Here is a 14,957-nt window from a genome sequence, read left to right on the forward strand (position 1 = left end):
GCTGAAGCTGTCCCGTGTCAGTCACCGTGACCTCGGCGCCGATTGGCACCCCGACACCAGACTCCACCCACACAAAATCCCCCTAGTTGGGGAAGTTGTAATGAAAATGGTTATCTGGGCATCATGAATTTTAGGATTATGGGTATGTATTACAGAAACACTGGTTCTTACCTTACTCAAATGCAGCATGGCAGAAACCCAGATGAAGCCTGTCAAGAAAAATTTGAACATTTTAATTCAGATTCAGCCCAGTTACAGTAATTGCAATTAAATGTTTCAGCTACCAAACTAATGTTACTGTCAGTTAGGTCTACTCAGTACACCTCGGTAGGCTTTAACAGTGTGGACCATAGGACATTCTCAACTCATTTATAGCAACATACTGTAGATGGCATTTAAATAGGCTAACTATAAAAAATATAGAAATTATGAGGTTGTTTTGGTGTCCTTTTCATTTTGACTGGCCACTTTAAAGTCCAGCTGAAATTAAACCCTTTTAGATCACGTCCCTGAACAAATTACAAAACATACATTTCTTTGTATTTTTCTCTCAAAATCGAATATTTCTTTTGTCATGAAAAACTTGCTTACAAGAGCAAGTACCAACTAATTTCAACCAATAATAGCCTTGTTTTTTAGCTGTATGTCCATTTCTGTGTTTGTATATTGAGGGTCAAACTCCTTGTACCTGTTCCTTGTTCACACTTATTTGGCCATTAAAGCCAATTCTGATTCTGAAAAATAATATCATGACCCTAACCCATCCATCAATCAACCTGCAATCAAAAGATTATCTTCGAGATAATCTTTTCAATGATTTTCAATGAATGATGATCAAATTCCTCCCAAAGTTACGTCCCGCCTGTCTACCTCACTCACAGATATGTCACCAATCCGGAAGACACTCAACAAGGAACATTTATGTTAACAAAAAAAAAACTTATTTTAGCAAATCATCAGCATGACTCACTGTCAAAACACTTCTGTTAATGATTTTAGATAGAATCCCATTATAAGTTCACAATGGGAAAATTCTTACTGAAAAATACACATAATGAAGTAAAAAGAGGCCGAGTGTAATGACATAAAGTCATGTCATGTCGTATCAGCTCTTACCTGACAATAGTTGTTTTTGGTGGAAACCCCTGCTGCTGCTTAGGTTACGTTTCTCTGAATGACTATGAAGCAGGAAGCAGGGAGTTTTCCCAGCAAGCCCCTTTATGGCCCTTTGACTTTGCTCCTGCAAAGGTAGAGCCACCCAGAGTCACCTAACACCAGACACAAAGCATACGCTTAATATCATCAGACCATCAACTGTGACTTTTCATAATGACTAAACACCTGACGTTAAGGATAAGATGAAACATGTTCTCTCCCTTCTAATTCAGTCTGGCTATAATCCTGCTTGGTTTCACAACGGTCAAGTAGCTCCAGTAGTGCCGATATCTACTCTAAACTATATGCTATATATTTAGCTAATTTTCTTCTTGGAAATAATTATAACACTACTCACTAAACAAACCAGTATCAGAAATCACACTAAAATGTGAGTGGATTATCCAAATGCCAGTAAGTCACTTTTCCTGATCACAAGTCAAGTGCTGCCAACGCCTTGTAATTGACTGCAATTATATTGTAAACAGCAGATAGGAGAGAGGAATGACAGGGCTCACTTTGGATTCTGAAGTCATAAGGTGATGTAACAGCTCATACCAGCTGAATATCGACAGATCAGACTGAGACATTAAGATGCACAACATTGAAAAGGCTTAAAACCTACAATCAGTTGGGTTATTCTGTAGGTTCCTCATATTTAATATCAATGAAATATACTCACATTGTCTTGAGATCCACTATAATACTGAAAAAAATAACCTTGCAATGTCACATCTGTCCTGGTGTGATCTCTTTATCCAGTTAGGAAACAGATGTGGTTTCATTGTTTAAGCATATAGAGAATATAGAGAAATCTGCAACGACCACGACTGTATTGTGTGATTCCATGAATACAACACGATTGGCTCACTCTCCGTCCAGACACCTTATGGCCCGTAAGGCGTGGTAAAAAATGTTAAATGCCAAAAAGCTATGTAAGCTAGAAAGTCCGAGTCACATCCATGAGTGGCCATTGCAGCCATAACAGACCATCCCAAAACCTGATGCAGTTTGCGGCAGCAGAATGCGAGATTAGCCGTGGACAGACACAGAGGCGCACACTCACTCACTCTCACACGGCAAAACACATGATGCTCCTGGCAGAGACGGAAACTGATATTTTAGTGAGGAATTTAAGTGAAAAGTAAAACATAAAAAAAACATTTTTCGCTATAAAATCACAAATAAAACAAAGCGATAGAGACTTAACAGTGTATCTGGTACTGCTGAAGTATCTTTACTATAATTACACAGACAAAAAAAAAACAATGTACAACAGCTGGATGTTTCGGCTCACTTCATCTCACGACGTCGTCATCGTTACACTCTGCAAAATGAAGTGGCGCACATCACACGGTGCGAAATGTTTCATCGAGTACAAAACTTGAAAAGAAGCAGGTCAATGGAAACCAAAAAGCACATTTACAGCGATTTACATGAATTCGATCCACTAGTGTGATCACACAAGGATTCTCCCTTTCCTTCAACCACTTTGCTTTCTCAAACCAAATGAAAAGATTGTTTTAACCACCATGACATGGGTTTGAATCACGGCGTTTAACTGTTGAGTTACCTCGGCATAAACGGTGTGTTCTCGCTGACACATCCATCTTTTAAGAGCATTTCTTTTGGATATTTAATCAGCAATTCCACGTTTACTTTCTATCCTGTTTTTTTTTTTAATTTGTTTTATCCAAATGTAGGCATTTAATTATCTTTTTGATTACAGCTAAACTTGTGGCCGGTAATAGGTCACTGTTTACCCAAACTAGATGAACAATCTGAACTGGAAAAATGCAGGTGCAGGATGTTCAGCGAAAAAAGGGGAAGCAGTGAAATTGACCTGACACTTTTCTTTGAATGTTATTTTGAGAATATTTCGACAGCAACGCGGAACAGCTTTCACGTGTCCTCGTCCATTTTATGTTCACCCACAAAATGAAGGCACAGGTTAATGAAAAGAGCACGACTGAGATTAGTCTTTATACACACAGCTTACTAAAGGACTTCTTTTAAATGATTTGGAGTCGACCCATCCACTAACTCTCACATAGTTAACTGAAAAACTTTCATCACGTTATACTGCAACTGTATTTAGGACCAAATATCAAAAGATAACAGTTCAAACTCTGTCTTAAAAGAAGAGGCAGAAATTAAGTTAGTAAAAATGGTCTCTTTGATATTTAACAAAAAAATGGGGGGTGGTGGGGGGGGGGGCATGACAGGACCGTCCAGTTGGCCACTCTAACACAACCTACAATGCTTCACGCTCAATATGTGCGCCGGGTCTTGAATGAGATCCTTTTCTGGAGGCTGGTCTGCTTGTCCAAGCCCTCCTGTCTCTCCGCCTGCTCTCAGGCAGACAGGGAGGGTGCCTGCGATTGTATGCAGCAAATCATAGCACCAAATTGTGAGCAGCTCCTTCACCCCTTCAGAGAGAGAGGGCGGGGGGGGGGGGGGGGGGGGGGCGGTGGTTGGTGTCAAGCAGAAGAGCAGAAGGTCCGAGCTCACGGCCGTTCTTACGCCCGCTCTTTACGCTTCAGCTTGGAGGACTTCTTGGCGGCGCCGTTCTTGTTGAGCAGCTTCAGCACTTTCTCCTTGTGGTCGAGGACTTTCATCATGGTGTCTCTGGCCTCGTTGACCTGGTCCATCACCAGCTTACAGCGCTGCATGTTACCCTGAGGACAAACGCACACACACCGTCAGCTGCTGAAACAAACTCGTGGGTAAAGACATGGATGGGATTCTAACAGGCCTCCTAACGCTTTCGCTTCAATCAGTAATATAGAAATAGAAAATAGAAAACCTTTCTATTTTTTTAAATCGAAATTCTATTTTTGAGGGTGACGACAGACATTCAAAGCTTTATTTGGAAAATGTGAATAGAAGCATTGAATTGCTTTGATAAACACTGATAGCATCTTTTTGAAGACGTTTCTTTATTGGACAGTGGACAGTGTAGCGGCAGACAGGAAATGGGGAGAAGGGAGGAGATGACACAAAGGACTGGAATCAACCGGCAACGTTGAAGTTGTTTGGAATGAGCTGCAACCATTCTGCTACCAAGACGCTACAGACATGTAGACTTTAACGGTCTCAGTCTGCAGTGAGGACCTTACCTGTATGAGCTCGTTGATTCGGTGGAGGTCATCATCGGAGCCTGCTCTCTTCTTAGGAATCAGGCCCTCTTGAAGGGTGGAGAGGCGGCTGTACACGTCCTGCTCCAAACTCGACTGCAGATCAAGTAACAAACACAACATGTTAACAGAAGCATGTTTTCCTCTCCACACAGACAGCAGGGAATATGAATGTACGACCTATAGTGTTCAATCACAGAAAACAAGTCTATAGTCAAACTGTGTTAGTCTGTAAATAATCATGTTGCTGTAATATCTTAACTCTAACTAATAGTGTCTTGTTGTTGTACCATTGCATGGAGTGAATTTCTCTCCAACAGTACAAAGTGGAACTCATCGTGCTAATATGCAACCCGTCTGTGTTCAGCCACAAACCAACCTCTATCGAGATCAGCATGAGACCGTTAAACAACATTAGATGTATATTGTTGGAGGCCAGCAGGACTCACCAGCTGCCTGAGCTGTGCGGCACACAGGTGGATTTTCCAGCCTTGTGCTCTGCATGCCACTCCTCTCTGGTTGGCCATATCCTGTAAGCTGCCCTTCTTCTCCTCTGAGGGAAAAACAAAGCATTGTTGTTAGAAGGAAAAAGCCACTGTAATTCCTTCTCATTTGCTGTATAACACAAAGGTATTTTTTTGCGAGTGAGCAGGAAAGCTACTGACCTTTGACCCGGATGTCGCTGTACCTCTGGAAGTGGTGGTAGGCAGCTTTCCAGGGGTTCCTGTAGTGCCGCAGAAGAGTAACAGGTGGTCGAGGCCTGACTGGTACGTAGCGCACTCCTTCCTCATCTGGAAGACAGAAACAAGTGTTGAACAAGTGCTGATCACACACAGTCGACATCGTTGTCGTCGTCATGACAATGGCCTTGCATCACATACCAACATATTCCCTTGGTGGAGATTCACGTCTCTCAGCCCTGCCGGTGACGGGCCTGCCGGGGGCCTTCTCCTCGTCTGTGCTGTTGGTCTCCACCATCTCGCTCTCCTCTGTAGAAATAACATGCTGCTGCTTGCGAGGCTTCTTCCTCGGGGAGGCCCCAGGTATCAGGTCTCCTGAGGCAGGAGCGTTCAGGGTGGAGGCCTGCATGATGAGGGCCGGGGCTGATGACAAACTTGCATTGGGATCTGAGGGGCAGAGATATGTCAGTATCCTTATATCAACATGAACCATTTTCACTGATGACCGATATGCTCCTCACCTAGCTGCGAGGTGTCAATGGTCTCCACCTCCTGCTTGATTTTCAGATCAGGGCAGGCGGAGCTGGCAGCACACGCTGCAGTGCTGCTGGCTGCAGGCTGAGTGGGGGAGGCCACAGTGTTGGCCATTGAAGCGGAGGCGGGGGGAGTCACAGCCATGGCTGCTGGCAGGGCTGAGAGGACAGAGGAGGGCTGCGAGGGAGGGACCGGCCCCGGCGTGGCGAGCATGGTGGGGATGGCTTGGACGAGGTGCTGGGCGTTTGAGGACATGGCCTGCTGCTCTCCTCCCTGAGAAGGCAGCGCCTCTACTGTAGCCATGACAGGAGGGGCCACCGCCATGTGCACCTCAGCTTTGGGTTTCACACTGGCAGAGGAATTGAGAAAGTGTCAGGTTAAAGACTTGTATCATAAGTTTCATAACACGGATGTAGCTGATGTGACGGAGGCTCACCCTGCAGGTCGGGGAGATCCTGCTCCCCTCACGCCACTCTCCATTCTGACACCACTGGGTTCACTGGGCTGAGCGGGAATCAGGTTCTTACGAACGCAACTGAAACACAAAGACGAGCACAATTGATTTGGGAAAAGGAAAACATTCAGCCATCCTGTTTGAAGTCCACGCGTTTCTGTCAAACTTTATTTGGAGAATCTACTGCGGGCTACTACTGTGCCACTGAAAAGCCTGTTTAAAAAGTCAATGTTTGTACAGGGAGTCTCAAACCCAGCTTCTGGTTTTAGTAGTGGTGCAACAATACCTGTATTTGTATTGAACAAAAATCCTTTTGGTAAGCCCTGTGACCAAAACAGCTGTTTATAGTCTATCCTCACAGCATTCAGCCCCCCAGCTACTCTGAGCAGGAAGTTAAATCAAGCAATTTAAGAACCATTTGAGCCGTGAAAGTGTGCTGAATCTGACTTGACAAGTAAACATCACTGAAACAGGTAAGAGAGGTTAAGGAGATGATTAGGAACATGCTGGTATTAAGGCTTACTCACCCTTCATTAGCGGGCTTCTTGCGGAGGATGCTGGGTCTCGGGGAGGAGACCAGGGTGGGGGCTCCTCCCAATCCTCCCTGGGCGTGGGCCTGCACCATGGAGGCAACTGGCTGGGTGGAGCTGTATGTGCTGCAGATGGGGCTAGCTACAAAGCCATCAGCCAACACAACTGAAGGAAATATAAAATGTGTTATAAACATTCCACAACTCATCCTATCGAATGTTGTTTGGCTGAGGCGGTTCAGCACATACCAGGTTTTCCTTCAGACTGCGCTTGCTGCTGCTGAGTGACCAAAGGTGCCTGCTGTAGTCCTTGCGTGCCGATCGGTGCGGACGTGTGCAGGCCCTGCACGCCTATCGGTGCAGGCTGAATGCCCTGCGCAGTAATGGGTGCTGGCTGGATCCCTTGGGTGCTGATTTGTGCAGATGGGAGACCGATCCGATCCACCGCCATCAGCTGCATATGGTTTAGATGGACAGTGGTTGCCACGCCGACTCCAGCTTGGGTGGGCAGTGCTGAAGTTGGAGCTTGGGGGGTAACTTATTGGGAAGGACAATCAAATTAAATTGAGATCTTTGCTACAAAGTTACAGGTTTAACAGTTCTGCATTTTTTGTCAACACTTGCCGTCCAAGCTTTTATATGTCAAGGCAAATAATAAATGTCACCACAGTATTTAGCCGTGACCAGCAGTAAAACCACATTGGTTGGCAGAGCTTACCAGGATACTGGCGGATGGTCGATACAGAGCTGCTGATGGGGGTGTAGGTGTGTGTCAGAGGGTAGGACGAGGAGTACGCCGGCAGGAAATACTGGAACTGCACGGGCACAGAAGGCCTTCAAGATAAAAACACACAAGATTAATCCAACACTCATCTCAATAAAGTATCACAAGATATCCATCTCAGAATTATTCATCTTTATATTCTCTATATCCACATTCATATACCAAAGTAAAAATTACAAAACAACCCCTTTATTGTTTTTCCTATGGTAAATTAAATCTGCTTCCATAAACATAATCAATACGGGCTCTTAAACTATTTATTCTTCTCCTTTATTTCTTCTTCTCCAATGTGACGGTTGGTCGGTCGGCCATGTTGGTCCGGACTGAAACAACTAAACCAATACTGGAGGGACGGGCGGGGAAGTTTTATGCAGACATTCATGTATGAATGATAATAAGTGTAGTTATCCTCTGACTTGTCAACTAATGCCATCATCAGGTCAACATCTAAAATGATGGTAACACAAAAAACTAAGATGTTGAGCATTATCAACCAAGCATGTTCATATGCTAACACAGTGGTTCCTCGAGCTTGTACAAGCAGGGATGTGATATGAAAGAGTGAAAAAATACATACTATGACATACTATGTATCAGGACATAGATAATCTTCTTCTGGTGGACTCAATAGTTTGGGTATTGGAATGCACCGTTGGTCTTGTTATTTATTATATGGATGAGAAACTGCTGATTGCTGCTCATTATTTGCCGAGTCACTGCTCTGTCCTGTCAGATTACCACATCGATGTACAAGTACATTTTAACCCGTTTCTGTTTAACCCACCAGCAAAATATCAACAGATGTCAAGAAAGCAGTATAACAGAGCCCGTTCAGAGATAGACTAGTGTTTGTTTGGTAAAAAAAAACACACATTTTAGTGATGTTTTTTCCTGGTATTACCGTGGCCAACACAGTGCGCTCACCTGTTATCACTTCTTGCTTCCATGGTGACGGGGTTAGGTGACGACCGATGGCCCGGGATGGGGATAAGGTTAGTTCTCTCTCCGGGGTAGTCGGGCTGCACGCGGGATGAGGAGTGGGCAATGGGCTGAGGGACGACTTTAGCTGTAAACGACAACGAAGAATGGTTCAGAGAAAGATGTATTAATACACACTATGAAGATAACGCCTCCTGCTCATGAAGCACACAACGCTGTTCCACCAAACCGCCAACTTACCCACGGGGATGGCAGAGGTGGTCGCTGCTGTAGCGTGAGAGGAGTGTGAGGCCATCGTCATGGTGACAATGGTATTACTGGTCATTTGGCTATGCGGCACAGAGCCTGAGAAGGAAACGATAGAGTTATTGATCATTTGTGAAATCATTTTGTGTTCCTTAAGTCAATCGTTACAATGTTTTGAGGCTTCCATGTCAACGTTAATATACAAAAGGTTAATACCTATTGTGGTGGTTGGTGGCACAGTGTTAGTGGCAACAATTGGTGCCACAGTTGCCGCAGCTACGGGTGTAACAGGACTGAAGATTGGCTTCTGTAGGGGACAAAAAATAAGTCAATCGGTTATTTCAGTCACTGAATAAAAGTACTATTATTATTATTTTCAGGCAGCCAACAAGCAGTAACCTGTGTCATGGTGTGGGGAGGCTGCGGCTTTTGAGCCCCAATTGCAGGGTGAGTCGGCAGCGTGATCCGTGTGGCGGTGTCTCGGGATGTCTGAGACCTCTGAATACTGACGGTGGGTGGAGGGGGGTGAATGGTGAGCCCTGGACGCCTGGAAACAAAACAACTGCCACTTTAGTGCATCACATCAGACACAGGCATGATTTAATAGAAGTCCCGAGGGAACGGTCAGTGCAAAACACATCTCCAAGTTACACAAACGTTCGTTTGTTTCAATTACTTTTCTCTTTTGGATAATAAACTGAACACTTTTACCTATTTGGGCCGAACTTGGGCTGTTATTGTAAGTGAGGCATTTCAATTACTGTGATCCACACATGGACCCATTGGGGTAATTTTATAGTATTATACTAAATGATTTGATGCTGCACTGGATAAAGACTTAAAGCCACATTCAGAATAAAAACGGCACAACATTATTAAGGAGGCTATTAAGGAGTGAAAAATGACAATAGAAACATAGTACTATACATTCTTGTACTGTTACTTACCCATGAGCCACCTCCGAGTGTGTGACTGCCGGGTTGATAACTGGGGACTGAGTTCTAGTTGCTGAGATGGGGGCCACCACAGTTGGAAGCACAGCTGTGGACGTCGTCACAGCAGGGCGGGACTGTGGACAGTGGGAGGACGACATGACACGTTTCTAAATATCCAACGCAATAGAGTGCTGCAGGAATGAGTCCATAAACCCAGAAATTAGTCCGCATTTTTGCACTTTCATTTCCCTCATGACATGGTTAATTGGATTTTGAATGCGTTTTAAATACATACTGATATAAATATAAGTTACTTGACAAGATCACGCAAGAATCGCAGCATCACATATCACAAAAAAATGTATCTTGTCTGGCTACAGGTAATGTGATTGTGTTCGCCAGAGCATGGACCAATCAGTGTCCTGTGAGGAGCTCCTGGCAGGTAGGGGCGTGGCTTAGGTGTGTGCACAAGGTGACACAGAGAGAGGACTGAACAACAATGTCGGCGGGTTAAAGAGGTTAGGGTAGATGCTGCTAAGCAAAGGTCTTTCTCCAATGGAAAGATGTTCTTCTTTTTACTTTCTCCAAAATCACTTTGACAAGAGTTTGACTGACGGGTGGTTCATTCAATCAACTGCAGCAATTATTTTAAAGGTGCCTGCTTTTAAACAGTTTCCGATGATGATGTTCCAGATGGTTTTGTGTAACAAACCATCAGGCATGTCAGATTATGAAATAAGGTCTGTGTTTAACACAAGCTTCGGAGATTTAGCATTTTGTTATATGATATAAAATATGTCAGTAAATACCACTACTGTGAATTTGTGTCTTAAAAAAGGTGGTTGATAACAAGTGGCTAAAAGAGACGTCATCAAAAACGTCATCACGCAGACAAGTCTGACTTTACAGCATTGGTGTGTTTATACTCACGCTCATGCGAACGTGGAGTAGTCCGTTTATAGCACAACATTAGCTTTTCACTTCTGCCGATGGCATTCACACTTCTTAATCAGAGTTGATGTCCATTTGTGAAGATTATCTTGCTGAATTAAATGTGTAAATATCACAAACTTTTGTTTGCCACAGACCTTATTTTCTACTGTAACTTCCAGGGCTGGCCGACAGAAAAACCTCATACTGCAGCATGCTAGATCACCACTTCTTTAGATGAAAGTACATCCTGGTACCTGAATAGTCTGGTGGATGATGTGCTGCACTGTGGGCTGGCCGGGGCCTGCACTTGCTCCGGTGGCTGGCCGCAGGACAGTTTTGGAGCTGGACATAACAGCTGCTGCAGCAGCCCCTACAGGGAAAGAAATAGACTGATGTAGAGCAATGCACTGCTACAGATGAGTGGTAAACGGACCACCGTTTCAAGCACAGGCAATTGCATAGTGTTCTTACTACATCATGCATACCTCGGGGTAAATGGGATGTGAAGGTCTGGGGAGGCACCGTAGGGGTCCCGATCTGCAGCGCGGGGGCACTGCCCCTAATGATCTGAATGTTTGCTGGCATCAGGTGGTGTAAGTTGCTAGAGTGGCCCTGAAACACAATAAAGCAGCCCACAACTTCAGTCGTCAGCAAGAAAGAGACAAGATGGGAACTAACAGCAAACTTACAGAGGACTTACCTGCTGACCACTGATAGTTGCTACAGGAATAGATGGGGTTGGAGCAATACTGCTCTCTATGGTGACAGTGATGTGACCAGGCACCTTGGGGGGTATGGGGATATGACCTTGGTTGGAAGCTGGTGCTGGGGCAATAAGACGACTTGGCATCGGTGACTTCAAGACAGCCTAAAAAAGGCAAATACATTTCTGTTTTTTTAGCTCTGAAGGATGTTAGAAAAAACAATGTTAAGCAGACAGGCAAAAAATGCAATATGAAACGACAAAAACAAAAACACTGTTTTTGTAGTAATTGCACTTTTTGCATTAATCAGTATCCTAATTAATTAGACAGTACATTTCATTAGTGAGCCGGTTACAAAGCTAGCTTTCAAGGTCTGTCTTGCACTGCAGGGAAAAATAATTCAGATGTATTACTAATTGAGTTGAAGTTTAATTCATAACCCACAAAATGAAAAACTATCCAGTTATATTAGTATACATTCAGCACACCAACTAGATATTTTCAACTAGATCTCGTTACTCCAGTTGAAACATGCAACATTTAAAAAACAGTTACTTTTGAAGATATTTTGTTAAAATAATTTTCAGTCATCCTGCAAATTAAAATAAATAACAAGAGCGACTCAAAGTTATACATTCTGTTATTCTGTTCCAATTTAGACCAAAAACAGAACGAGAATAAATGAGTCGACAACAATGTATTGCTTTCTAACCACAGAATGCAAATGTATAACATATGTATGATTTAACTGTGTCCATCTCTCACTGTCAGCTGGTAAAGACACTGCATACTTTACTTTTAACATGCATACAAAGCTTTTACATGTGAACACAATCATCACCTTCATCTGTCCCTCCGTGAGGACTGCAGGCTGGCCCTGAGGGAGGTGAACAGAGGGGGCAGGTACAGTCACAGTTGTGCCAGGCTGAATGGACACGGTTTGGGGAGTAGCTTGCTGCTGGCCGTGCGTCTGTACTTGTGGGTAAGGTCTGACCACCATGGTCTCCTGCTTGTCATCTCTGAACGCCAAGTTCCCCCCGCCCCCGGCAGGTGGATGATCCTGATGCCCATGGTCAGCATCCCGACTGCTGTCAACATCTGCACCAAGTAAGGAACAATTGTTTAACTTGTGTTTTCCTCACCATACATGAAATATCATGCACATAGCTTGTGACAGTAAGTTACCTTGTGGGTTTGACGACTGGCTGATAGACACCAGGTTTCCACCAGCAGGGATCTGAGGGGCTCCCCCGCTGGAAGCAGGCAGCCCGTGTCGGGGGAATTGCTGGGAGCTCATTCTAACTAATTATGACCTAAAATAGTACCAAGATTGTACATTAATTCCAGTACCAGACATACTGAAGATATCATTGAGATTATAAGTCAGTTAACAATTGCTAATTTTAGACATGCGCGACAGCTACAGCAATAAAAGCCGACCAGTGTTGCTAACCGTCCACAGGCGCCGCGGGGACGTAAACAGGCTAACGTAACGTTGGCGCCTCGGAGTATTATGGTTACCAGCTAGCAGAGGACTCAATGGTGTCGATAAAAGGATGCTGTCAGGAATACACTTTACTTTGAGAAACAATACAATAACACTTTTTGGACCTTTGTTTACCGTTATGACCAATAACATAATGGGAAAACTGCCCGACAACAACTGCATCGTTGCTACTCAATTAACAAGTTTAAGTACAAACGACGTTTCGACTGCTTCCATCAATGTGACCGAACGCGATATCTGATCAGTAATATTCAGTGTGGTCATTGATTTTGGTCCGATAATGTGAAAACTAAAAGGCTACCTTGTTAGCCAGCTACCGTAGCTAGCAGCAGGCTAACGTTAGAATCGCTAACCCTCCTGCCGCCTGCTACGTGCTAAATCCTGAACTTTCTGAAGAGTACAGCGGCGTAAACTCAGTAGCGCTAAACGAACAAACATGTATAAACGTGTGTATTTGTTACCGTATCACGGAGGTACTAGGCAATGGTCGTTTTGTGGATTACAATTTTTTCCATTCGTCTTTTCTTTTTTCCAACATATAAGCCGGAAGAACGCTCAAGAAGAGCCAGACCTCCCTGTCCCATTCCACCAATCAGAAAAGAGTCACTCAGATTGCTGACCAATCGGAGCTCCGAGAATGGTTTGACCAACCCAATGGCGCCGGACCAACCTAAAACTGCACCAGGGAGGGGGAGAGGCGGGGGAGCACTACGACCCGCAACATCAGTCACATGGTCAACGGAGGCAGCCGAGTTAGCCCTGGAGCTAATCTGCTAGCACTGCAATCATGCTGCATGGTTCTTATTACAGTGTTAAACAACCTATATTCACTGTCGTCGTGTATCGTAAAGTAATGGAATACATTCCCTTCTTAAAGTAATCAACTTAGTACATTAGATTTGTACTCAATTATTCAAATCCTGCATTCAAAACACTTAAGAAAGTCAGGATTATTAGATGTAGGCTACCAAGTATGACAATTATAATGCAAAAGCATGTTTATATTTTGTGTTGTTTGTTTATTATTATTGATGCACAAGGTGTAATAATAATTGTATTACAGCTGGTCGATATGGAAAATCTTAATATATAATAGTCATATGAATGTGGCAGAGTAAAACGTGCAATATTTGACTCTGAAATGTAGTTAAAGTGGATGAATACTCAAGTCAAGTACAAGGAGGCTATCTCGGAGTCGTACATGCATGTTCTTGTATTTTCCAACACTGCCATTAAATGTGTGTGGGCCAGTCTTTCAATGTTGAAGTTCCGAACAGAAAGTTCAAGTGCGGGCCAGTGACACGCTAAGAAGTGGTCTGCAGGGTGCCCTCAGCCGGTCCCGTTGAAAGAGAGCCTTCGGTAATGTCCGTCTGTCACGTGATCGCCGCCTTGCCGGTCTCCCGCTTTACAACCTGATTGGAGATGGCTGCTCGCCTCTGCTCGTGAGCATACATAAAGCCCTCCCAGCGCACTAGTGTCTAGCGCAATACTCCCAGTGAACCACTAGAGGGCGGCAGCCACCCACAGACACGTCTTCAGTCTACCGTATAACTTTATTATGTTGGCCTACAGGTCAAGAGCATGTGAAGAGACGTTCTTAAAGCGAGCTGCTTTTTTACATGTGAGTGACAGAAGGAAAACACAGGTGTAAATAGTCAGTGTAGTTGTCAGAGTTTGGCTTGCTGTCTTGGCTGACTACAGGAGGCCCTTTAACAGCAGACATTTTGACATATCAATGCAGGGTGACCGCAGGCCCTGATATGGTGCATGCCAGCCCAATGGAATGCTTCTGTGGTGAATGGGACCATAATTAGTTCTATCAATTACACCTGTCTTTACTCTGTAAAACATGTCAAAATATGTACTACAACAACAGAGACATTGTTAATGTAATAAGTAACACCGATGCTTATGGCTTTTTATAATATCCCCCTTCCCAGAGGTGGGAAATACAAATATTTCTTTACTAGAATCTTCAGGTATCTGTATTTTTTTGTATTGTTTTTTATTAATTTTCTGACATGTTTTTAATTTGACTCCCTACATTTTAAAACACATACAGTATGTGTACTTTCTACTCCTCACATTTTCAAAACAGGCAGGAAACTTTTTATTTTATACTTTGAGTACATTTCAATCAGAGCCTGTACTTTTTCACTTTAACTTCAGTAAAGAAGTTGAATCAGTACTTCTACTTATCCAATACAAGTATGTCTGTACTTTTGACACCTCTGCCGTTTCCACTCTATGAATATTTTAGACATTTTACTGGGAGAAGTTTGCTCTTTTTCCAAGACCGCACAGAACACCACGTAGTCATATTCGGTGCCGGCCTCCTCCCACAGTCCAAAGTCATATCGGTTAATTGATGACTCTAAATTGCCCGTAGGTGTGTATGTGAGCGTGAATGGCTGTCTGT

At 43.8% G+C, this 14,957-nt stretch overlaps 1 protein-coding gene across 1 annotated transcript; it reads right to left on the reverse strand.

Moving 5' to 3' along the window:
• Positions 1-2,369: 2,369 nt before the first annotated feature.
• sap130a (Sin3A-associated protein a) lies at positions 2,370-13,116 on the reverse strand. The gene is made up of 21 exons (XM_084012529.1): positions 13,000-13,116; positions 12,217-12,344; positions 11,873-12,129; positions 11,028-11,195; positions 10,813-10,939; positions 10,582-10,697; positions 9,407-9,528; positions 8,859-9,006; positions 8,676-8,766; positions 8,454-8,558; positions 8,199-8,340; positions 7,209-7,324; positions 6,740-7,027; positions 6,488-6,656; positions 5,943-6,041; positions 5,494-5,855; positions 5,174-5,419; positions 4,958-5,083; positions 4,742-4,845; positions 4,275-4,388; positions 2,370-3,833 (listed from the first exon to the last, which is right to left on the reverse strand). The coding sequence occupies exons 2-21, from the start codon at positions 12,326-12,328 to the stop codon at positions 3,675-3,677; spliced, it is 3,171 nt and encodes a 1,056-aa protein (XP_083868655.1). The 5' UTR covers positions 12,329-12,344; positions 13,000-13,116; the 3' UTR covers positions 2,370-3,674.
• Positions 13,117-14,957: the final 1,841 nt, after the last annotated feature.

This window comes from Eutrigla gurnardus (assembly GCF_963514095.1).
Source record: "Eutrigla gurnardus genome assembly, chromosome: 6".
Lineage (NCBI taxonomy): Eukaryota > Metazoa > Chordata > Actinopteri > Perciformes > Triglidae > Eutrigla > Eutrigla gurnardus.

Bases quoted from the DNA above. Each gene is read 5' to 3' on its own strand.
- sap130a (XM_084012529.1), bottom strand. From the start codon at position 12,328: ATGAGCTCCCAGCAATTCCCCCGACACGGGCTGCCTGCTTCCAGCGGG. The intron at 12,130-12,216 runs GTAACTTACTGT...TACTTGGTGCAG, and splicing joins CCAGTCGTCAAACCCACAAG to ATGTTGACAGCAGTCGGGAT. The intron at 10,940-11,027 runs GTAAGTCCTCTG...ATTGTGTTTCAG, and splicing joins CAACTATCAGTGGTCAGCAG to GGCCACTCTAGCAACTTACA.